The following is a 26,088-nucleotide window of genomic DNA, read 5'->3' as shown; positions in this document are numbered from 1 at the left end:
CCTGCACTAGACCAAACTACATAAAGAGGCTACTGTATTTCAGTACACGTATTTTAAATCTAGGCTTTAAATTCACTTTTAAAAATAACATTTTGTAGGAGTTGGGACATTCTTAGCACTGCTGTAGCACTTAAGAATATGATTTTCATGATGGAATCCTGGAATTCAATGCCATAACCATAAAATTAGCTAAAGAAGTGCATTAGTCGTATTAACAGTAAAACCTACTTATTCCAATATGCCAAAATGTGCCACGTGATAACGCCCAATTTCTGTAGTTGTTTTCTGTCAAGATATTTCAATTGGGAAATCAGAGAATTCCTCCCCAGTTGCCTGAAGAATTGCTTCTGTTTTGCTTTCTGCTCTACTCTGGGTTAACCGTGCCTCATTCTTTACAAGGACTGGCAGTTACTTATCTGATTTCTTATTGCTCCCTGCATATATTTTTCATACAGAGTCACCTGCACTTGTGTACAGAGATTTAGTTTTCAGAAACCTTATAACAGAAACTTATAAGCAGAAGATTTCTATTTTCCAAGAAATAGTAATAAAGAAAGCAGAAGAACCCCTAAGATTCCCAGAACTTTATAAAATACATATAAGATTAGCACCAAAGTTATTTCAGGACATAGTTTCAACAGACTTCGGAATTTCCTCCTAGGATTTATTCAAAATTCACATGGTAGTCTCTTACACTCATCCAATGTAGGAGACCAAAGCTTTATGCTACCTTGGGTATTTGTTACAAATTGTAATGAAAAAATATATATGAACCATGCTCTGCAACAGGATAAAACTAACTGGCTTTTGAACCTGCGTTTTAATGTCACACAATAGTACAGTAATCACCTGCTTTATGGTTCTGTCATTGGCCACCTGCCTATAACTCCCAATTCCAAAAATGCCTGAAAAACAGGCAACCAGACAAGCCAACTAGATTGGATCTTCTGCAAAATTATCGAATAATTAAGCTTGTTTTTAAGGGGCAATAGTCACATTTTAAAAAAATACTGTAGTACTGTAGTTCTGTACTATTTTAGGCACACACAAAAAATATTCATGTTCACTAAAGGGGGTGAGAGAACACTGTTCATTTTAAAATTAAATATCTGCTTGTAATGTTTATTAAAATTTGGATGATAGGCCAGACAACTGTCAATTTTAAAAATGGCCACATTAATTATGAAGGAAGGGCAGAGCATCTTTAGTGGGTTAAAGAATGCAATTTGGGGGGGAAAAGGTAAAAGGCAACTTTTTATACTGTATTATTCAGCTTCCCAGAGTGCATTTGACTGTGGCAAATCAAAATAAAGTGACTTTTGAAGCCAAGAGCTTTTCAGGTGCAATTACAGCTATATAATCAGTATAACTGATTATACTAATATTTAAAACGAAGCCAACTATAGAATTGTGGTACAGTGCAAATTCAAGACTGAAGCTGCACTGACTTTCTAACCAAGTACCTTCATTATCTCCTCTTGCCTTCCTTCTCCGTTAGCAAAAATTTACGTGATGAAAGTGCTGAGATAAAGTAACAGTAAAGCGGATACCACAAGAGATATTTGAAAAGCAGAAATAATTTACTTCATGTCTGCTTTGTTTTACTTTGCAGTCTTCCTGTGTGAAAGAAATTCATCTTTTCTGGCAGACTCCAGCCATTCCAGGCCTGAGAACTCCCTAAGCACACTGGAGTGCAGGTAAATGGATGTGAGTCTCCGTGAGTACAATATTAGGAGCGAAGATTTAATGCACTGTTTTGCTTCACTGAGCCACAAATCACAGGAACACAGAATTTGAAAGTCAGAAAGGAGTGGAGTTCATCTAGTCCTACCCCCTGCTCAGTGTAAGAATCTTGAAATTAAGACAGTGTATTATGACACTGAATAAATTTCGAGCTACAACAGAGTTTTTGGGCAGTGTTTGATATACTGTCTGCCTTGGAACTAAAAAAAGGAACAACACTCCCAAGACATATCCCGTGTGGATATCCTTAAACTTGTCCATATTCTGCATGGAATGATCTTTCCAAAGTTTATTCCAACACTTGCAACAATAAAGCATTCGTTTAAACCCACAGTTCTCACACTATTCACATGTGTGAATTGCTACCTTATTACGTGCAACCAATCATGCAGTACAGATAAAATTTAACAACATCAAAGGTTATTAACTCAAAAGGCTTAAAACTGTGTTTCTCCCATTTTTTTTAGAAATGAATGAAAATATAACTTTCTGTTCTTTTTTTTTCCAAAAGTGGTGCAACTTATCTGATGTCAGTATCACTATATTAAAGCAACTAGCAAAGAAAAAAAAGATAGACAGAAAAAAGATATAAATACTGTATATGATATTATTTTGGCCATGATGAAAACCAAAGCAATGGTTCTGGATTTTAATTCTTTCCTACAACTCATCCTATCTATTCCTCTTCGCCTTTTGTTCCTCCATTTTTTACTCAACTTCTTTTGAATATGTGCCAGTTTCTTTTGCTTCCCGAGGTCTAATAATTTCACAGAGTTTTTCCTTTTCATCTTGCAACACATAATAAACATTATGGTCATCGCTTCTCTCATTTTCCAGTCCCTCCAGAAATTTATCAGCACTCTTCCCTAAAGTGAACTACTCTCTTCACTTAACAACCCTAATTGGGAGTATAATTTCCATCACCAAATAAAGTCGTCATTAGCATCACGTGAACGCACTGCTTAGCAATGGCAGATCTGGTAATCCCAATTGCAGTCATTAGGCGAGGATCTATCTCACTGCTTCTCCCACATAGGTTGTAAGTTTGTCGACTGGGCCGTAACTGCCTTTTGTTCTGTGCGATCGTAAGTTCAAATGGTTGCCGAATGAAAGGTCTAACCATTTACTTTTTTTCTGTTAGAAAATTCTGTTTAGAGAAAATTTCTCTTAAGGGAAAAATTCTAAATTATCTATTCCTTCTGATCTGGGAATACCATATAGTTGGATTCAATTTATGATTATCAAGTAATATGATCCAGTTGCACTGATTCACTATTTCTTGGTTAGATCACAAACAGAAATCCAGAATCCGTGTCTGCCTTTCGCTATTGCATGCAATAAAACATGCAGCAAGCAAGGAACAGAATTTTCATACCAAAATTGAAGGTCCTATTTTAACACACAACTTATATCATACCAAACAGTGATATTAATATGTCCTTCAGCAGCTGAGAGTTATTGCTTGTTTATTAATAAATCCTTTCAAAATACCTTACAGCTACTCTGGTGACTCTGGTGAATAGACTCAAAGGAAAGAATACAGAGACTGAAAAATACATCAGAAATATGTGCAGTTAGAAAACACGTAAGCTATTCATACTGTTATGTAAAGTCGGGGTTGCAGAGGACTTCACAAGACCAGCTTAAAGCCAGTATTCTAAAAGGATATATAATGTAATTATCTGAGGAATACCGACCATCAAAAATATTGGCCACCATAGATACATCCCTTGTCTCTCGTGTTTTCCAGTTATATAACTGTGGCAGGTATGAAGCTGGCCCATATAGAGGACTCCAAAATAGTTTCTCTTGGAAGCAGGGAACTCACAGACAGATTCAATTGTTACTGATCTTATGAGTTCTTCTCCAGATAGCGATAAACTTCCAACAGAAGCATCCCAAGCTGATGCCTTGTCTTTCAAGGAGGTGATAACTGATCTGGTTTCACACGATCACTTAGAATAACACAATTCTCATTTTTTAAAAAAAATAAATTCTTCCATTTTATCTGAATTAAATTTATCTTGTTCTCCCTCAACCATCCCAATGTCAAAAGAGAGCCCAGACTTTATAGGATTTATGGTTAGAAAACATTAAATCAGCATGACTGATGACATTATAATCTTTCTGGAAGGGTTTCCTATACTGAAAGTATGGAAGATAAGCTGCACTCCAAGGAAGTGAAACAGCCTGCAAGTATACCAGAAATCTTTAGCGCTACTTTGCAAGGAAATACACATAAAATAAGTTGTATATCTACATCTGTATGTGAGTGTGTGTGTGTGTGTATTGTTTATTGACTGCCTGGCTTCCAGTTTTTTTCCAGGTGCAAGGTGATGGCCATCTTTAAAGCCCTCCATGGCATTGGACCTTGTTACTTATAGCACCCCCTTTCACTAATATCAGCCCGTTTTACTACACCAAGGTGGGCATGCTCCAAGTCCTCTCCTTGAAATCTTGCCATCTTGGAAGTGTTCCTTTTCTGTCACTGCTCCTACCTTATGGAACCACCTCCTGCTGGCAATTTGAGAATTCCGACCCTTGTAGCCTTTTGGAAGGCTGTTGAGACCTAGCTTTGTACTTATGGGCTGGGATTGTATGGTTAGAGGACATGGAAGCAGAATTTCTGAGGGACATCCCAAGGGGGACAAAAAGAATGTTCTGTTTATCTTTTTTTATCGTTTTAAATTATTGTTTTATTTATTGGTTTTACAGCTGTTGTAAGCCGTTCAGAGTTGCTTGATGGGTGGCGATACCTTTTAAATAAATAAACATGTAGCAACTTATACAAATGTTAAATCAAAATAGACTTGAAAATTACCTAATAAAGCCACAGTACAAACTTTGAAATTAACAAAAGCACCTCTTTTCCTACAACGCCATTGCAGAAATAAAATCAGTTGAAGTGAACAATTTGAAAGGTTTTCTTTTTCTTTCTTTTTTTTTTTAAGAAGAATCAAGCATCTGTCGTTTTACAATAAAATACAGTTGCAGCATACATTCCTTTTGGGGGCAAGCCAATCTAATTGAAAGTAATATTTTGGGCTAAGAAAACCTTGACAACCATGGAAACCATTATTCAACACTACAAATGCCTGCCTAAAGAACAAAATGGATATTAACAAAGGATTTACAGCTGCAGATGTATTCAACTCCCATAGCCTTTCAAATACCAATTCACACATTAATACTAGTTCTCATCAGAATAAGTAAATGGAATTCAGGAATGCTTAAAAACTCCTCCTTCCTCCAAAGCCACATGTGTGACTTTATTTACCTGGCTCCACTTCATGCCATCCACTTGATTGACTTCCACTTCCTGGAGACCGCCCTTGGCTTGTATAGAATGGCTCTTCACCAGGACTGTCCATTTCATCCTCTACAGATTTGAGACGCTTTGTGGAACTAGAATCGAAGCATATATGCATTAATGCACAGCCTGAGATAAATAAAATATCGGATTATTTTGCAGGGTTACATTCCAGGACAAATGGCGAGCTCTCATCTATAGGTGATGTAACTATTGCGCCTTCTTTTCTCTGTTAACCTTCTGGCTCTTTTAACCACCTTGACATCATGCCCTACAGTGGAAAATAAGGTTTTGCTTTCCATGAGCATTTTCCTGAAGAAAATTGAGTTATGATGGTTATAGGCAGGCAGTTTCTCTGAAAAAAACAACAGATGGAATTGCACTTCTCTTTTAGTTTGGGCAAACAGAAACCCATTTTTGAAAAGAGAAAGGAGAGGGGTCCTTGGCACTCTCTGAGCTTGCTTGCTTTCTTGCAGACGTTTCATTACCCAAACTAGGTAACAAAAAACTGTATGCCACATATGCATATAACAATCTATGCATCTAGAATTTCTCTTTACTGTACAGGGAAACAGTCATTGGTTCAGGAGCGATTCTTCCGTTGAGAGCCTCCATATGTTTGGAGAATTGTCTGAAACCCACTTTACTGCATTTCCAGGTAGCAAACAAAATTGTCTTAAAGCTTGCTGTGTGGCTTATTTCCATTTCTTAAGAACCTATCCTTAGATATTGGTTGGATCATTCCAAAAAACACTGCATTATATGCCTCTTTGTTTTTAAAGAATTCAGAGGTGCAGGATGACGTAGATTTGTTTTTATAATAGATTCCTCTGGGTTATATATTCCTTGAAGCAAATTAGCCTCATTTTTATAGCCATGTGGTATAGTACCATGTACAGTTCTGGGATGTCAAGAGCAAAAAAATTAAGATTTGAGAGATATTGCTCCTGGCTATATTTGTTTATACTGTACAGGTAGTCTTTGGCTTACAGCCAGAATTGGGACCAGAATTTTGGTTGCTAAGCAGATAATCACATTTTCAGTTTTTCTATTCATGATCACTGAGCATTGGATTATCTTAATCTTGCTTTTTTGCTTCCTTAAAATATTTTTGCTTATACTCACCCTCAGGTTATTGGACCTCAGTAGCATGCTTCAGATCCAGTGGATTAAATCCACTCACCATTTTACATGTTGTTTTAGACACTTGTAATATCCCATTTATACCTGTGTAACAGCCTATTTACCATTTGATGAACATATGAATCTCAAAGATACTCCTTCTTCTGTATTAGACTGTTTTGTCAAGGGTTTATTGTACTTGTTATTTTCTATTTTTACAGATTTGGGGATTTCCTTATACATGTATATAATTTCATCTTTGGTATTGTTCTTGAAGTGTAATCTACAAAATTGTATGCTTTGCTTGCTATCTGCATAGTTGACAAATGATATTTTCAATTTAATTTAATGTAGACATGTTCTTTACAAAAGAATGAATATAACTGTGTGAATACTTATACCTAGGATAAGCCAAGTAAACACTTTAGGAAACGGACAAAATATTGAGAGACCAAATCCATTAGGACCCCTAGAAATGAAGCAAAATTATTGATAAGGTAACTAGACAAAGAAAGTAAGGCTTGGTTTCTTTAGATTACAACCCCCAAATTTAGGCCTTTGAGCCAAAAGCATTTTTAATTTGTACAGTTCAGAGAAGGACAGAAAGATGATTATTCCCTCCTTGCCATTTACATTCTCGTCTTCCTGTAATATAACCATCACAGCAGTTGACTTGAATTCTGACAAAATAATGTGAGGAGTTGCAGAAGTCGGAATCCTTGGGTTTCAGAACTAGAGTTAGAATATAGAATAGAATAGAATAGAATAGAATAGAATAGAATAGAATAGAATAGAATAGAATAGAATAGAATAGAATAGAATAGAATAGAATAGAATAGAATAGAATAGAATAGAATAGAATAGAATAAAGCTGGAATGGACCTTGGAGGTCTTCTAGTTCAGCCCCCTGCTCAATGAGGAGAACCTATACCATCTCAGACAGGTGAATGTCTAGTCTTTTCTTAAATATCTCCAGTGATGGAGCGCCCACGATTTCTGGGGATAAGCTGTTCCACTGGTTGATTGTCCTCACTATCAGGAAGTTTCTCCTTAATTCCAGGTTGCCTCTCTCTTTGATCAGTTTCCAACCATTGTTTCTTGTCCTGCTTCTGGTGCTTTGGTGAATAACGTGACCCTCTCCTTCTTGGTGGCAGCCCCTCAAATACTGGAACACTGCTATCATGTCTCCCCTATTTCTTATTTTCTTTAGACTAGCCAAACCCAAGTCCTGTAGCCGTTCTTTGTATGTTTTAGTCTCCAGGCCTTTGATCATCTTAGTTGCTCTTCTCTGAATTTTTTCCAAACTCAGCATCTTTTTTGTGATACGGTGACCAGAATTGGCTGAAGTATTCCAGGTGTGGTCTTACTAGGATTTTACAAAGTGGTACTAATACTTAGTGAATGTATTTTTCATGACAAGATTAAACAATCTACTGTCAGCTTTATAAAATCCATTGTGTATTTCTCTGTAAAAATAAAGCAAACACTTCAAAGTCTAAATTTTTGGCTACTATGTGATCCCAGACACATTTTTTCCATCAAACTTCTATTAAAAGTAATAATCCACTGCCATTGTCCCATCGCTTCTAAGACCTTACTGAGATTACTCATAGTTCTTAAAATTTTGTTCTTTGAAATTTGAGGTGATACTTTCTTTTATTTCTAATACTTAAGGAGAGGAACAACTATGCCTCCCTCAATGTGTTCCCTGTTTCATAAGTCTTTCAGTTTTACACAAAGGCAGGTGTACACAGATATGCTATTGCTGGCATAAATATAAATCGGCATATTTAGTTGTATGACCTCAGCTGCTCTTATATTTCAGTTGATCTCATGAATGGTTAGTCATTTATTTTTAAAATAATTGTAACAAGAATCCTGTCATAACTCAGGAATGCTAAAAAAAACCTTCTGATGCCTACGTTTATGAGGAAATGTAAATGTCAACAACAGATTTTTCTTACCATACAATCATTGCCTCAATTATTTTGCTAGGCAACAATCCTAAAATGTACTTTGAAGTAAATTTACTGAAATCAATATAAACATACTTCCAAGTAAATACATTTAGAAATGAATAATTTAAGACTTTTTTTGCCCTACAAATACAATATGAGGAAATAGCAAACCTACTGTGCAGCTATTCATTACTGATGCTATTTTACTTAGCTTCTTATCTGTTATCAGGTATTTGTAGAAGCAGATAAGAATGACAGTTGTGCTTTAAGTATCACTGATAACATGTCTATTTTAACAATCTTGGAGTGGAAGCAAACAGTCTGAGACTAAGTTTAATTAATGAGAACTAGATACACAGTAATCGGGACTCTCATAAAAAAGGAAACCCTAAAAATGGATGTAGTATTTACTAATACATATTAAGTTTTTTTTCTTTTTCTTTTGGTTGGGGAAAAGGCCCTGAATATAAATGAATTATCACAAACTAATAGCCAGGGATGGCTTTTACAGGTAGTCCTTGACTTACGACCACAAATGAGACAAAAAATTATGTTGGTAAGCAAGACATTTATTAAGTGAGTTTTGGCCCATTTTACAAAGTTTTTTGCCACAGTTGTTAAATGAATCACTGCAAGTTGTTAAGTTAGAAGTGTGGTTGTTAAGTGAATTTGGCTTTCCTATTGATTTTGCTTGTCATAGTGTTGCAAAAGGTGATCACATGATCCTCTGACACTGCCAGCATCTTAAATATGATTTAGTTGCCAACTGAGAGAATTTTGATCCCATGACCATGGGGATGCTGTAATGGTCGTAAGCGTGAAAAATGGTTATAAGTCACTTTTTTCAGTAATGCTGTAACTTTGAACTGTCACTAAATGAACTGTTGTAAGCTGAGGACAACCTGTATTGTAGGATTAACTATATTTTAAAATTCTATGCAGAACAATTTGTAGGACAACTTTACATGTTACTTCCATAAAACTTTCTTCTTTTGCTAACACTATGTTAGTTGTGAAGCAACTAAATGCAGCAAAAGGAGTTAAGATGGTAGTTTTATTATTTCTTTATTTCTGAGCTGATTTTTAAACAACAGTTGTTCAAACTTAAATGATTTTTCTCGGCAATATCACAGTCCTAGCAATTTAAATATGTCTTATACATATGGCAAAGAAATGTGAATAGGAAGTATGGTTTCTTGCTATGTAAATGATCTGGCAAAGATCTGACCATGAGCATTCCTTTTCCAAGGTGTATTTTTTCTCTTTTATTACTCTCAGGTAAACTTATAAGAAATGAAGATGATTTGATTTCTTCTTCATGGTCTTGCAGTTTACTGAATTAGGACATTATAGAGGGGAATAGAATCCTCGCACACTTATGAAAGTTAATAGAGAAAATAGAAAAACCAAGGTTTCCTCTCATATCTTGATTTGGTAGTGTATATTTTTAAAGGATTTAACAAGCTGTTCTAATATTTCAGATGTCTCAGAAATTGAAAACACTGCTGGCCCAACCAATGTTGTTAACAAATGTTGTAACTGTAAATATGGCTATTAGGTTACATATGGTAGAAGGTAGATAATATTAGTCACTTAACATAGAGTATGTTCGAAATTCATAACCATCTATCATTTGATCCAAAGTCAGTATCCTTGCTTCCATTTTATTTTTCCATATCACCATCTTTTTTCCAATTTTTAAAATTAAGTTTCCCTAATTCTTCATGAGAAAAAAGGTCCATTTAAAAAAAATTGGTTGCCAAGCACCTGAATTTTGATCATGGGAGCATGTAGATGTTGCAACGGTTATAATGTGAGGACCACTGTAAGTTACTTTTTTCAGTGCTGTTTTAACTTCAGTTACTAAATGAATTGTTATAAGTTGAGGAGTATCTATATTATGATGTAACTCTTGAAAGAACAAATAAAAATATTCTATTCATTTGTTAAGGGCACGCGGTGGCTCAGTGGGTTAGGACGCTGAGCTTGTCGATCAGAAGGTCGGCAGTTTGGCGGGTCGAATCCCGAGTGCCGCGTAGCAGAGTGAGCTCCTGTTACTCGTCCCAGCTTCTGCCAACCTAGCAGTTCGAAAGCACGTAAAAAATACAAGTAGAAAAATAGGGACCACTACGGTGGGAAGGTAACAGCGTTCCGTGCGCCTTTGGCATCTAGTCATGCCGGCCACATGACCATGGAGACGTCCTCAGACAAGCGCTGGCTCTTCGGCTTTGAAACGGAGATGAGCACCGGCCCCTAGAGTCGGAAACGACTAGCATGCATGTGCGGGGGAACCTTTACCTTTTACTTTTTAAGTAGGAAAAGTAATTGCCTGAAAAGGGGACACGAAGGAGGCAATTAGCACACATGTGCGGGGAACCTTTATCTTTACCTTTATCCATTTGTTAAGTTAACATCCAGCCCTTTATTCAGGAGTTCAAGGCAGTGTATAAAACACTCTCTTCCTATTTTCACTTTTGTGAGGTATGCTGGGCCAAGAGAGAGGGAGATCTGGTCTCTTTATAATAGTCAAAAAGAAGGACATATTATAAGATGTTAGTGCAGAGATTGCTGGTTAAAAGGAACTGCAATGCCATAGTTGTTGAGTTTGAGAGGAATGGCTACTGGTACTTATTTTTCTAAAGATGACTGTACATAACGTGCCACTTGAAACAATTGCCCCCCAAATGCAATATTCATGGATTAGATGTGCAAAGAAGGGAACTTGGAGGTCTTCTAGTCCAACTCCTACTCAGGCAGGAAACCCTATACCATTTCAGACAAATGGCTGTTCAGTGTCTTCTTAAAAACTTCCAGTGTTGGAGCATTTACAACTTCTGGAGGCAGGTTGTTCCACTGATGTTCCCTGTAGAAATAAAGTCATTTCCTTTGCTGGGATTTCTTTTGTGATAAGACTCTATATATCTGTAGGCAGCTTTCAATTTCTATCCATATTTGATTGCCCGAAACACTTATCATGTCACAACCTTTTAACTCAACAAGCATACTATACCGAAATTACCTGGTAGAAGAGGTGCTTGGTAAGGATCTCCTCATTGCTCCGGGACTCATACTGTAATACGAGGAACTTTCCAAATCTGAGAGAGAGAAATTAGGGCCTGTTCCTGCAGCTATTGGTGCTGGGGAAAAAAGAGGGGAAAAAAATCAGGAAGTCATGTGAAAAATTATCTCCTTCACTTTGATGACTTTACCCAGCGTACAAATCGAAAGACATGAGATAACTGGCACTATAGCATTAAGCATTTTTCATTTAATCTTTTCTTTGAAAATATTTTTTTCTAAAAGGGAAGTCTAACTTTTACTAATATATTTGAATACCCTCCTCCTCTGCTAATACTATATGAGTATTGCTACTTCTGAAAAAGTTTCCTGATGACTGATACATGGGTAACTTTGCAAAACCAACTACTTATTATTCTATGAAATGGTTATATTTGTAAGTTGCTATAGTTTCTTTTCACCTCACATGCATGCAACAAAATTGTTTATTTATATATTTACAAAAATGTTACCAACTCCTTCTTCTTCAGAGTAAAAGAAGTCACGAATATATTTCTGTCAATAATACGGGTTTGATATTCACATACGATGTCACTGAAGCTCTTTCCAATTAATGTTACATTGTCTGATACATATGCATGCAGTTAACATAGTTTTTGATAAGAAGCTAAAGCCTACTCTTATCTCTTATAAGGAAACTACTTTTTTCAAGAATTAGTATATAGGTATATTGCAATGGAGTTTCAACTTTTGCAAATAAGAACACTGCACAAAACTGGTTATTCAATCATAGACACATAACAGTGCTTATTCACAAATTCATATTCATCACTTGAAATATATATTTAGAGGTATTAAATCACATGCTATTGATCAATGGATGCAAATGAAGTTACACTTTCAGCTGTAATTAAGGTTTTACAGCTACACATTCTTTAATGAATGGAGCAGTTCTGGAAATTGTGCACCATAGATAGTCAAACCATCCTTTGACATTACATAGGAACAATTCTTCACAAAAATAGCAATATGCAAGTATCATGAAATTACAAGAACCAATAACACAGCTATCACTCTAATGAATCCTGATATAGGAAAAGCGAAGCTATCCGCTGTACTGCAAGGACAATGGCAAGCATCAACACTTACTATGGAGTTTGCTCCAGATCTACTCCTAGCCATACAGCACCTGAAAAATGATGCACTATCTACCTAACAATACTAAGAATAATGAATAGTTTAACATTTGACAAATATGAAAATCATTGAATAAAACCAATTGATGAGAACCAGATAACAGTAGCCACTACATTAAGATGAGCTTCTGCAACAATGGCTTTTACAGCTGAAATGCAGAGATAATATGCATTAAAATCGCTTTTCATTCTGGTGGAAGAAAATGAGAAATGAAACTGGCACGAATGTCACAGGCTCAGCAGAGTGTCACAGGCTCAAACCCTCTTGAGAACTTGAAGAAAATAAGATTTTACTTAGGAAGAGAGAGTGCTAAAGAGTAACTGCCCCAAAATTCAAATTTAGATATACATCACAATAATACAAAACTCTTTTAAGAATTTCCTACAGCATGCCCATATAATGTAGTACCACACTGTATTTCCTTTGAACTCAAAAGGCTTCTCAACAGCTAACTCAGAGGTAAACACAGCTCTTCTGATTCAGTTTGGTCTACTCTGACCTAAGGATGGCCATCTGCAGACTGCCTGTGTCTTGTCACACACACACTTTTTTTTTGACCAAACAATATTTATTACTACAAAACACGCTCTACTGATTATAACATAACTATTTTTATCACTGTGCTCCTTGTTTACCAAACAGGTTATCACAATCTGAAGTAATAGATAGGTTCTGGCTAAAGCAGGAGTGTCAAACTCAATTTCATTGAGGGCCGCATCAGCATTGCAGTTGCCCTTGGCGGGCCAGGTGGGTGTGGCCAGGGTGGGCATGGCCTACTAGGTGGGCATGGCTAGCTCTACGTCATTCGCATCAAGGGCAGGAGTGGGAGAGATCTGAGGGTCTCTGGCAGAAGAAGATGGGACCAGGGCAAGTGCCAAGGCATGGTCCACTGGAGGAGCCTCACTGTTCCTCTCAGGCCATGGGGGGGGCTGGACAGTGGTGCGGAGGTCAAATGCCCAGCCCAGCCGTCAAGAACCCTTGGCACTAAACCCAGCCCCACTTCCCCAAGGGGGCGCCCAGCTGCACTTACCTCCTCCTCCAGGCTGCTGCTGCTGTGCTTGCTCTCCTTAGCCAGGTTGCCCATGATGGGTATGAGGGCAAAGTCAAGAGGGAGGCCCACTCGCTCTCCATGTGAGGAGACCTGGCTTTGTACCCAAAGTTTCCTTAGCAATAGGATCGGAGACCCCCCCATGATAGGCCAGGAGGAGGGGGCAAGGGGATGGTAAAAGGGCAGCAGGGAAGGACTAAGGCAGGACTTCCTTCAGATCCTCCCTCTCCTTCCTTCCTTCCTTCCTTCCTTCCTTCCTTCCTTCCTTCCTTCCTTCCTTCCCTCCCTCCCTCCTTCCTTCCTTCCTTCCAAGAACAGAGTGGTAGGAAAATATTTGAGATTAGGGAGGGAGAAAAAGAGGCAAGAAACACAGCTGGGGAAGTGTCATCCTTCGTGAGGAATGAAGAAATACACCATCGCTTGGAAGTGGCCAGCACATGGCCCTCGCCTACTTCACATATCTGGCTTGGTGGGGTCTGGGGGAGGGGATGCCATGAGCAGCATTAGAGTCAATGTGTTGTGATTCAGCATCAGCCTGTGGTTTCGGCAGCTGAATCGGACAATTCTGAGGAGGAGGAGGAGGAGGGGTTTGGAGAGCCTTTGGCTGCAGATGCATCGCAGAGCTCTCAGCCAGGCCCCTCCCGTCTTGTTCCTCCTCAGACCCAGCTGTGTGAGCCTGAAAGATTAGATGAAGACGATCCACAGCTGGCTTTGTTCAAGGACGCTCGAAGCAGGAGGCAGACAAGCAGAAGTGAACAAAGAAAAGCAATGAGGCACCTCGGGAGGAGGCAAAGAGAAGCCACGCCCTGAGACTGTTGTTTAAAAGGGGAATGTGTGGGAGATGCTGGTTGCTGAAGGCAACCATTTGCAGAGCTTCTGATATAGTCTCGGTCTGTATTTGTTTTACTGTTTTGAACTGTTTCGTTTAGTTTTTGTAAATAAATTTGGTTGGCTTAATTCCAGCCTCTTGAATATAACAAAGGGGTTGTCCCTGACATTTCTGCAGGGCTGGTTGTAGGCTGGAACAGAACACGATGTTACCTGCACAATGCTGCCCAGCCCCCAGCTTGCCCGGTTTTGGCAGGCAGTGGGGCACTTTCCTGACAGTGCCGTGAGGCTGAGCCAGGTGGCACGAATCTGAAGAGAAGCACAATGCTGCCCAGGCCCTAACCTGCCCAAAGTAGGCAGGGCCATGTGCTGGCCACTTCCAGGCGATGGTGCATTTCTTAATTCCTCACAAAGGGTGATACCTCCCTAGTGTGCGCCCAGGGGGCAGTGCCGACGCAGCATGGGCCGTTCCCTCACTGTTTCCAGATGGCCTTGTGGATCTAAGACTGAATGTATTTCAGCATAGATGACCACCACGAAATTGTACATTGGCTCCCGGCTGGCCTGGGCCGGGGCCAAGGCAGTGGGGGCCGTTCCCTCACTGATTCCAGGATGGCTTCGCGAGCCACATGAAACCACTTTGCGGGCCGAATCCAGCCCCCGGGCCTTGTGTTTGACATGTCTGGGCTAAAGCATACAAAAACAAGTTGCACTAAGAATACAATCCTTATACTGTTCCCTGAGGTCTATCATGGAATACTATTGAATTCATGTGTTCTAATACAATGCATTTTAAGAGCACAGAAGAAAAAAAAAGAATGTTATTAAAATGGGAATTAGTCTATTGTGATCTTTAAAAGGAACTAACTTGGAAAATAAATTTATTTACCATCTAATTACACTATGTTTCCTGTACAATATGTGAATGAAGTTAAGAATAAAAGGGACATTATAATATTAACTCATTTTATCAATTTGTGCTGTCTGCTAAAATTTCCTGACGTGGAGACAAGGGGCTGTAAAACTGATAAATTTGCATGGAAAAAGAAACCAGTGTAAGTAATTTGTGTAAAAGGTAACAGAGACATGGACTGCAGTAATTCAGACACCCTGCAAAATAGCAAACTGCTGCAGTAAGAACAGTGATGGGTTAGAAAAATGACCACACTGCAGTCAGTCTGACTTAAATGGAAATCAATCATAAAAGTACACTCTGCCACATCTACTTTATACTTTTACCAACTTGGCCAAACATCCTTATGTTTTAAAAACCATTTCCTTGATAAATTTTCTTTCATGAAAGACCTATAGTAGGTCCAGCTAAAAGATTAATCATGATTCCTAGGGGCCGAATCATACACTATTTTTTCTTTATGTTTTTTCAATACAAGAGACAAACATCAATAAGAAATAATGATAAAAATAATAAGAGGGGAACCCCCACTCTTTGATAATATTGACACAAACATATGTGTTTGTACATATATTGATATATACCCCATTTACACCTCAAGGCTTCCTTTTGGTAGATGGACAGCCAGATATAGTAAGTGTGCTTAAATAAATAAATTACAATTTTAAAGAAAAATGCAATTTTTTTAAAAAATCAATCCAATATTAAATATTGAACTTATTGTACAATAAAGATGATTAGGAAACTTTTTGTTAATATAACTGAAAAATAGAAAGCAAATGTAAATCAGTTAATAATTAGATGAAGAGTTCTTTAACGTTCTTTATTTCTATGCTAATTTTTCAATAGTGCACAGTTATATTCTTAAATTTCATACCTTGGTATAGATGTTTTCCCCATATTTTTTTTCATAAAAATAATCCCAGATGGTATTCTAAGGCACTGTTCTAATGCCCCCCTCTCTTTAAATAGATATAATCTTATTTATGTTCCCTTTATTTCTCCACAGAACACTGAGGATGACTTATAGCAAGATAAAACAGAAATGACAAAATATATGAATAAGAACAATGTAATTAAAATAAGGCAAAATTAAAATATATCATATCAAACTAATTAAAAATATATATTTTAGTTTCCCAAAGATTTGCCAAGTTTTTTTTCTTATACTAACAGAGAAAAATGAATTAATTTATTTTGCTGCATACCATACAAGCAATACATGGAAAGTAGTATTAACTGCCAACAGTTGTGAAGTAATTTTCTAAATTTCTTTGCCCAAATAAATAAATAATGAGCAGTACCGCTAGGGATGTTAATATGTAGGGATCTGACTTCAGCTTCTTCAGCACAATCTACGAAGTATTTGACTGCTATAGTAATTTTAGAAGTGTGAAATATCATCTATTAGATGCCTTTTTCATAAATTCCTGATGACCTCCCAAAAGAAGGATTGGAAGAAATTTTATTGTATTAAGAATTCCAAGCTGATGGGATATAACACCTTTTGTGTGTCTTGAATTCCATATACATCATTCTTCACCTAACCTAATTGATGAAATAAGCTATGATAAAAAAGACCTTCAACATAAGTTACAAAAAAATCAGGTCCAAATCTGCAAAATGTTTTGAAATGACATAATAAAATCTGTTGCCAAACAGTCTTTTTTCTGTTGGCGATATATACCAATTGCTCAGGTGACTATGGAATAGAAGAAGGGAAGAACAAGAAACCACATATTGTTTCCATCTTTTCCTGATTGCTATTGAAATTTCAAATAAGGATTTCAAATAATACATAAAAGTATATCATACTTTTGTTGTTAGTTGCGAAGTCGTGTCCGACCCATCGCGACCCTATGGACAATGTTCCTCCAGGCCTTCCTGTCCTTTACCATCTTCTGGAGTCCATCTAAGCTCACACCTACTGCTTCAATGATTCCATCCAGCCACCTCATTCTCCGTCGTCCCCTTCTTCTATTGCCCTCAATCTTTCCCAGCATTAGGCTCTTCTCCAGTGAGTCCTTCCTTCTCATTAGGTGGCCAAAGTATTTGAGTTTTAGCTTCAGAATCTGGCCTTCTAAAGAGCAGTCAGGGTTGATCTCCTCTAGGACTGACCGGTTTGATCGCCTTGCAGTCCAAGGAACTCGCAGGAGTCTTCTCCAGCACCATAGTTCAAAGGCTTCAATTCTTTGGCGCTCAGCCTTTCTTATGGTCCAGCTTTCACTGCCATACATTGCAACTGGGAAGACCATAGCCTTGACTATACGCACTTTTGTTGACAGGGTGATGTCTCTGCTTTTTAGTGTGCTGTCTAGATTTGTCATGGCTTTCCTCCCGAGGAGCAAGCGTCTTTTAATTTCTTGGCTACAGTCCCCATCTGCAGTGATCTTGGAGCCCAGGAAAATAAAATCTGTCACTACCTCCATTTCTTCCCCATCTATTTGCCAGGAATTGAGAGGGCCAGATGCCATGATCTTGGTTTTCTTAATGTTTAGTTTCAACCCAAGTTTTGCACTCTCCTTCTTCACCCGCAACAAGAGGCTCTTTAGTTCTTCTTTAGTTCTTCTTCACTTTCTGCCATTAGAGTGGTATCATCTGCATATCTTAGGTTGTTGATGTTTCTTCCGGCAATCTTAATTCCAACTTTTGATTCATCTAGCCCTGACTTTCTCATGATGTGCTCTGCATATAAGTTAAATAGGCAAGGCGACAGTATACAGTATACTTTTCATCAAAATTCCAAAACTTTGTTCAAATCTACCAAAATGCAGAATTGCCATCCAGAATAATTCAAAAATAATTGAAAACTAAATGTTAAGAAGTCTATGGCTGGAGACGGCTAATCTAAAAAGGTAGAGTTTGATAAGGCTAAATGGATCAGTCCCACTGCCTGGTACACAGCAGAAGAAAGATACCTGAACACTGCCATTGTGGACATGTTGACATTGCATCATTTCAAAAGCAACAGCATAGCCAGCAAGGCTTCTCTCTGAACATGTAATTAGATATTTCTAAGGATGATATAAAGGCTGATGATCTTTAAGGTTTCTTAATATTTGGAAAGGAAATGTATGCCTTAAAATTACAAGATCAGATCAGATCAGGTCAGATAAAATAACCTTTATTGTCATTTTTTTTTACTGTGGGCACAATGGCACAAATCAAAAATGAAATTTAGTTGCCCGCTCTCAAATTGAAACACAAACATGACACACACCTAAACATACTATATACAACATATGTATAGACCCACACCCCTACATATACATAAGAAATAAATATTAAATACTGTCCATCTTGTATATATATAGTGGAAGGAGGAAGCCTGAGAGTTCACAAGGTTAATGCTGTATGGAATGAAACGATGGCGGAATCTGGATGTTCTGCTACGGATACCACGAAGCCTCCTCCCAGAAGGTAACAAGGAAAACAGGTCGTGAAGAAGATGTGTAGTGTCCCAGATAATCTTATAGACCCTGTTCAAACAACGCTTCTGTGCTATGTCCTGGATGGGAGGGAGAGAACTGCCAATGATTTTTTTGGCCATCCTCACCACTCTCTGCACCGCCTTCCTGTCTGAAGCAGTGATGCTTCCAAACCAGACTGTGATACTGTATGAGAGGATGCTCTCGATCGTCCCCCTGTAGAAAGTGGTCAGGACAGGGGAAGGAAGATGTGCTTTTTTCATGCATCACAGAAAATGCAGGCACTGCTGTGCCCGCTTCACCAGTTTCTCACTATTGAGCGACCAAGCCAGCCTACTCGTTAGCTGGTAACCATCTTCTAACTTGACTTCAACATTTTCACATTTCTAATAGTATGATCTTATTGTATTCATTTATTTATTCCTTGAATGATTTATATGCCATCCAATTCTAAGCAGGCTCTTACAAATGATGCAAAATAAAATAGAAAGAATTTAAAGAAAATAATAACAACATCCAAAACTTGATAAACCCATTTTTAGTCAATGTACACTGAAAAAAATAGCGTTGACCAATCAGCAGAAAATGGATCCACAAATATTAACTTCTCCTGTCCTTCATGACATTTGATCAATTATTTCACAGAGTACCTTTTAATAAAATAAAACGTAGACTAGACTATCAGGCTCTCGTAAGCAGGCTCTTACAAATGACACAAAATAAAGTAGAAAGAATTTAAAGAAAATAATAACATCCCAAACTGGATAAACCTCTTATCTAGATAATTCTGATCTAGATAGGTTTCTGATCTCGATACTACCTTGCAAGCCAACAGATTGTTGCTCAAACCCTACCAACCTCAAAATGCACACACTCAGGATGCAGAGAGCCTTTTTATCAATGATGATTACCTTATTTGATGAAGCTTGCCCTCAGGTAGATAGCCACACGGCCTCATCTTTTAACACTATCAACAGCATATCTGTTCAGACATAAGTATGTGGTTTGATGGGACCTACCTCCAGTTAAATATGGACAAGTTAAATATGTATAATCTATATTCCAATTATATCTTCTGTCTTCATATTCTCATTTAATAGCTCATTTAAGAGGCTTGATTTAATTTTACATTAATAGCTTATAACTTGGAGGCACATACAAATATCATGGAAGGGATAGAAGCCAACCTTTATATATAAGTCTCTGTGTGTACATGTTTGTGTGTGTGTGTGTGTGTGTGTGTGTGTGTATCTGTATATCTATAGATATAGATATATATAAAATGTAGACTTGCTGCCTAACTACTTCATTTGGTATGATGTCATGAACAATTTCTCTTTTATTGAATTAGTGGGAAGTATGAATTTAAATAAGGGACGCAGTGGCTCAGTGGGTTAGGATGCTGAGCTTGTCGATCGGAAGGTCGGCAGTTTGGCGGGTCGAATCCCGAGTGCCGTGTAACAGAGTGAGCGCCTGTTACTCGTCCCAGCTTCTGCCAACCTAGCAGTTCGAAAGCACGTAAAAATGCAAGTAGAAAAATAGGGACCACTCCCGTGGGAAGGTAACAGCGTTCTGTGCGCCTTTGGCGTCTAGTCATGCCGGCCACATGACCACGGAGATGTCCTCGGACAAGCGCTGGCTCTTCGGCTTTGAAACGGAGATGAGCACTGGCCCCTAGAGTCGGAAACGACTAGCACGCATGTGCAGGGGAACCTTTACCTTTACCTTATGAATTTAAAATATATATTTACTAATTATACATTTATACATTAAGCTTATAGCCCCTATTTATTTATCGATAAAAATGTAAAATCAAGAGCTCCAGCAGCAAGCAAAATTTTTAGGGACACAATGGTTTGGGATGATTGTTCAAACAAAATAGAATTCTTACTGATCCCAAAAGCAGCTTGCACTTACCTATTGTTGCATTTATCTGAATTTTATAGGGCAGGTCAATAAATATTTTTTCTCTTAAAATGTATACAATCTGTGCATTAATCTCTTTTCAGTGTATGGATCATCCAAAACTGGCTTTGACTTCACATATATTTTGGTAAGCATAACAACAATATTTCAGAATGTTAAATTGATTAAATGAGGATGACCCAAGAAATAATAATATCTTTTAAGTACTAGATACTTTCATCAATTGATCAAAATAAAGGGAAAAAATGATCTGGAAAATATGGCTGAAATTTGTGGCTAGTTTTTTTTCTTTTCAGACGATTGTATTAAGCTTATGTAAGAAATTTGTATAATATTGCAGCTGCAAGTTCGTTTTAACATTACTTCTACAGCACACTATTGACCATCCAATTATACTGAATGTCATTTATATACATAAGTGACCACTAAGTTTATGGAGACTTTTTATACTGATTTAATAGAATATTGATTAAAAGCAAGGTTTGAGTGGGTTGCCATTGAACAGTGTAGTGTCATATAAAAGGCAAGGATGCAGCAATATCTATTCAAAGCCTATAGCTATTTTATGTTATATATCTTTTCTTTTCTTTTTTATGTCTGGACTCAAATGGCAGGCTTTGTGGAAAGCCAAGCTTTCCAAATAAATATTTTTCATACTATCATGCCGTGGAATTTATCTACTCTTGAATGATGGAAGAAAGCTTACAGTGTTTTATGTAAGCAATCAACACAGTTAATGGATAAGGCAAAGGAACCTGAGAATTATGGATTCCACAAATGTCTATTTTTCAACATTCCAGGTAACTCTTCGGCTTATGACAACAGCTGGAATTCCCATTGCTAAGCAAGACAGGTATTAACTGAGTTGTGCCTGCTTTTGCAAACTTTTTTTTTGCCATGGTTATTAAATGAATCAGTGAAGTTGTTAAGCTATGTGATGTGGAATGTCGTCTGGATTTCCAGGGAAGGAAGAGCTGCATTCCAGATGAGACTGCAAGTTTGGAGATTTTGCTTGGGAGAAAGAAGGTCAGGATAGGTCAGAATACAGTATATCTTTAATGATGCAAGTAGTTGTTTTACTTTCACAAGATCTTTGTCCATAGATGAGACACAGTAAGAAAGGTGCTTAGAAGTAACACTGCATTTCTTTGGTTTGGAGCTTCAACATGAGGTTATTAGGATAATTTGGCATTTCCACTGATTTTATTTGTCGGAAGCCAGCTAGGATGGTCTCAAATAGCCTTCATGTGACTCTGGGACGCTGCAAATATATTAAATATATGTCCGTTGCCAAATTTTGATCATGTAACTAAGAGGAATGCTGCAATGGTTATGAGAGGACGGATAGTAAGTCAATTTTTTCAGTGCTTTTATAACTCTGAACAGTTACTGAACAAACAGTTGTAAGTTGAGGACTACCAGTACTTCTACTTGAATAAGATCAACTCTTGGTTCTTCCTGCACATAGACAAAAGGTCCTGACCATCATGTTGTTTAACTCTTACCAAAATCCATTATTGTTGAGATGACAGCATAAGTACAGACCAAATGCAATGTAAGAGTATGTTACCAACGTTTAATTAATTAAAGGACTGAACAAGGAACAGAGTAAAATGTCAGCCCTGGTTCAAATGCTTTGCTGGAAACCCTTTAAAATATGAAGGTACATTGTTGGTACAGTGGTACCTTGGTACTCAGCTGTTTTGAAACTCATCGAATTTGGTACTCAAAGATTTTGACACAAAAATTTTGTCTGGTACTCATTATTTGGTACTCAATGCACAGGTTAGATCTTGTTGGTGTCAGCTGCCTTGTGACTTGCTACATTATTTCTCATGGGAAAAATTTGTTTGGTACTCATCATTTTTGGCACCTCCTGGAACCAATTAATGATGAGTATCAAGGTACCAATGCACATAATTTCCATTTATCAAGAGCTATGCTTCCATGATTTTATATAGTTAATTCAAACAGCTCTCCTAGCTAATCTTTGGAAAGTTCTGACTAAATCCTACTTGCCATTTTTATCTGCTTAGGTAGTTATTGTTTGAAAACTGGCCAGGATACATAAATGTCTTGCAACTGGCATCAAGATTCTGAAATAGATATGTTATTTTTCATATATAACGTTTTCATACTGAAGAGAGCAGTGGTGACCGAAACAGTTTCCCTTTGCCCAATCCCCATTTCCTGACCCAGAGCAGTGATTATTTAGAGGAGAACTACTGACACTCTCCCAAATATTCTAAAATCCTAGAAATCCAGTATTTTAAAATCTAGGAGGGAATTGCCACAGGTAAGGGAGTAAACTTTCTGCAATGAATTTTTAATGTAGAGGACCATAAGAGGGCAAGGCTCATCCTTCCTCTTCTTTCCAGCAAATCACAAGAAACACAGGAATGTATAACAAGAAATAAACTGCAGAGTTGTAGAGTGCCTTTGAGTAAAGGCATGTAAAATTATTCCCCGCCACCTCTGGTGAAGACTGACTTCTACAGAAACTATATGTTCCCAGAAGCCAGCTTTGCTTACCCCATTGGACAATTTCACACAGACAGTTTCAAAAATAATATTTTCGAGGTGGCAGACCAAGGAGCTGGTGGGAAGGTGGCTCTCCAAAACACAGTCAAAGGAAACAATGCAAAAACACATATGCTGTTTCTGGTTGAAGCAGAAGGATACAAAAACATCCACTGAACCACTGAGAGGCTGCTTGGGATATTCCCTGCTTTTCAGGGGCTGTTGTGAGAGCACCAACCCCCTGTTCCCACAACCAGGGCTTTTTTTCTCATAGAACGCTCAGAACGGAATTCCAACACCTTTTTGGGATGGAACCTTATAGGGTAGGCAAGGCGGGTTGTATGACATGTGTGAGTTCCGGCACCTTTTCCTTTTACAAAAAAAGCACTGCCCACAACTATCACATTCTTTTATACAGCATTTTTGCAGGTAGTCCTCAACTTACAACCATTCATTTAGCGACTGTTCTAAGTTACAACAGCACTGAAAAAAATGACTCATGACCATTTTCACATTTACAATCACTGCATGGTCACATGATCAAAACCCAGAAGCTTGGCAATTGACTCATATTTATGATGTTTGCAGTGTCCCGGGGTCATGTGATCACCTTTTGCAATCTTTTCACAAGCAAAATCAATGGAGAAGCCAGTTTCACTTAACAACCAGGTTGCTAACTTAACAACTGGAGCGATTCACTTAACAACTGTGGCAAGAAAGGTAGCAAAACTCACTTAACTGTCTTGTTTAAGCAATGGACATTGGGGTCATAAGTCAAGGACCATCTATATTTGTACATAGAGGTGACCAATAAATTACTAATGGTTTGTCTATGCAGATTCTCTGCCCAATCTATAGTCTAATCAGCTAGTTTAAATGACTGATATGTTTGGGAAGGTATGACAGTCAACTTGTAATACAGAACTGCCCAATGGAAAAATTATGCAGAAATTCCACTTTCATTATATTATAGACTGATTTCTAATGGGACCAGTAGGGATAGCCTCGTTCAAAATACTGGTAGTTCTCAACTTACAACAGTTCATTTAGTGACTGTTCAAAGTTACAATGGCACTGAAAAAGTAACTTATGACCATTTTTCACACTTACGCCCGTTGCAGCATCCCCAGGGTCACGTGATCAAAATTTGGGCGCTTGGCAACTGACTTATATTTATGACATGTACAGTGTCCAGGGATCATGTGATGACCTTTTATGACTGTCTGACAAGCAAAGTCAATGGGCAAGCCAAATTCTCTGAACAACAATATTACTAATTTAACAACTGAAGTGATTCACTTAACATCGGTATCAAGAAAGTTCAAAAAAATGGAGCAAAACTCACTTAGCATCAGAAATTTGGGGCTCAATTGTGGTTGTAAGCGATGGACTATCTGTAGTAAGAGTAGATCAATGGCTGCACATCGTGTTCTCTGTGATTGCTTGCCAATTTCATTCTTCTCTTAATCTTATTTTAAGCCTTCTGCATTAGTACTACAATACTAAATTGCCAGTGAGAAATGCTGCTGCTTTGCCTTACAAACGTTTTCAAGTCATAACGGGGTGATCCTCAAGGTGATTTTGGGGAGGCATGCTATACATGAGCAATCGCTATTGTCTTTATTGCTTTTAAGCAACGGTGATTCATGCTATGCAACAGGAGAATTATTGCAAGTCCCAAATACTAGGGTGCCACCTTATGCCAATCTAAGGATTTTATTCTAGTCCATTATTGCAAAGACTGTCCAACATACCTGATGGCAACAGCAGATTGTTATTTTCCAGATGTTGTAAGTTTATCTAACCTTTGTAGATTTTGATTTATTATTTTAATGGAACTGGGTTGCAATCTAAAATATTGAGCATATATTTCAAATCAGCAGCAGCCAAAAACTATCATATTTCTTCAAATGATGTCTGCCTTAGGGAGAAATCCTCGGCCAAAACTTTACAAATATTTCATTGCTTTGGATATTTCCTGAAACTGGGATTCAGAACTCATACACACCAAGAGATCTCTAGACAGTTTAAATGGGAAATTGCTGATAAGCATAGCATCCAAGCAGGTAAATGCTTTCTACTGAAATGAATGGGGATGCATTTCTAAGGGTACCAGTTGCTAAATCTGCTGCAATTAAAACTACAAAATATAAGGAAAAACTTCCAGGGAAGAAAGAGTGGACTGACGACAGCTCCAAGAAAAGCAGAGCTGACATCTGCAGTGAAATGAAGAGCGGGCTTGAGATTACCCACCAGTGCTCCAGACAGTTGCTCCTTGTAAGGAGACTGCCAGACAGCAGTCTCCAGCAGGTTTAATGCACCGAGAAATGTGAGAATAGCCATCTTACTCAAAGTGCAATCTGTGCCTTTGAAATGATACTAGATTCACATTTTCTAATTAATTCTGGAAATTGCTTGTTGGTTGCTTTTTCAGCTGATAGGAATCTTGGGACTAACAAGAGTTATAGCACAGAGTCTCCTTCAAACCTTAGAAAAAGTAGTTTTAAATACAAGCTTAAGGACTTAATGAACAGTAAAAGAATGATTGAAACTTTGATTTTAGAAAGTCACAAACAAATTAAGAGTCCAGATAAATTTAAAATAATGTTTTGGAATTAATTAAAAGAATCCTTCTAGTGGAATAATGCTTTTGTTTGAATATTAACACACACACACACACACACACACATGTATATGTATGTGTGTATGTATGTATGTGTGTGTATGTGTATATGTGTATGTGTGTGTACAAGAACATACAAGACAAGAACAATGGTCACAGGTGTGGGCACATATGGCTAGTCACAACCATGTTTGATTTTGCCAACGCTGAGGCCGTAGCCTGGGATAACACCAAGGGCGGCCGGTTGTTCAAGGAGGCCTGGCTATCCGATGAAAACTCCATTAACCATCATACAGACCTTTTACCTGCTTGCCAGATGGTCAGGGGATGGGAGGAACGATGCTATGACTTACAACGGGCACAACGAGCCTGCTCTTTGCAGGACCTGAACAACACTGCTACAGGCAGAACAACAGCGATCCCCGGGAAGGATGAATCTTCAATGTGCCCTGTG

General features: G+C 37.9%; 1 protein-coding gene across 3 annotated transcripts in view; it reads right to left on the bottom strand.

Annotated features, from left to right (window-relative positions):
* The window catches only part of NFIA (nuclear factor I A), a 323,674-nt gene that overhangs the window by 85,596 nt on the left and 211,990 nt on the right, over positions 1-26,088 (bottom strand). For all 3 annotated transcript variants that reach the window (XM_081325217.1, XM_081325218.1, XM_081325216.1), the window contains exons 5-6: positions 11,153-11,270; positions 5,021-5,148 (exon numbers count right to left, since the gene is read on the bottom strand). In XM_081325217.1, coding sequence (XP_081181343.1) covers positions 5,021-5,148; positions 11,153-11,270 — 246 coding nt within the window. The remainder of the gene's footprint in view (positions 1-5,020; positions 5,149-11,152; positions 11,271-26,088) is intronic.

The sequence above is a fragment of the Vipera berus genome (genome assembly GCF_964194415.1).
Source record: "Vipera berus genome assembly, chromosome: 3".
Taxonomy (NCBI): Eukaryota; Metazoa; Chordata; class Lepidosauria; order Squamata; family Viperidae; genus Vipera; species Vipera berus.
This window is presented reverse-complemented; position numbering and strand designations above follow the sequence as displayed.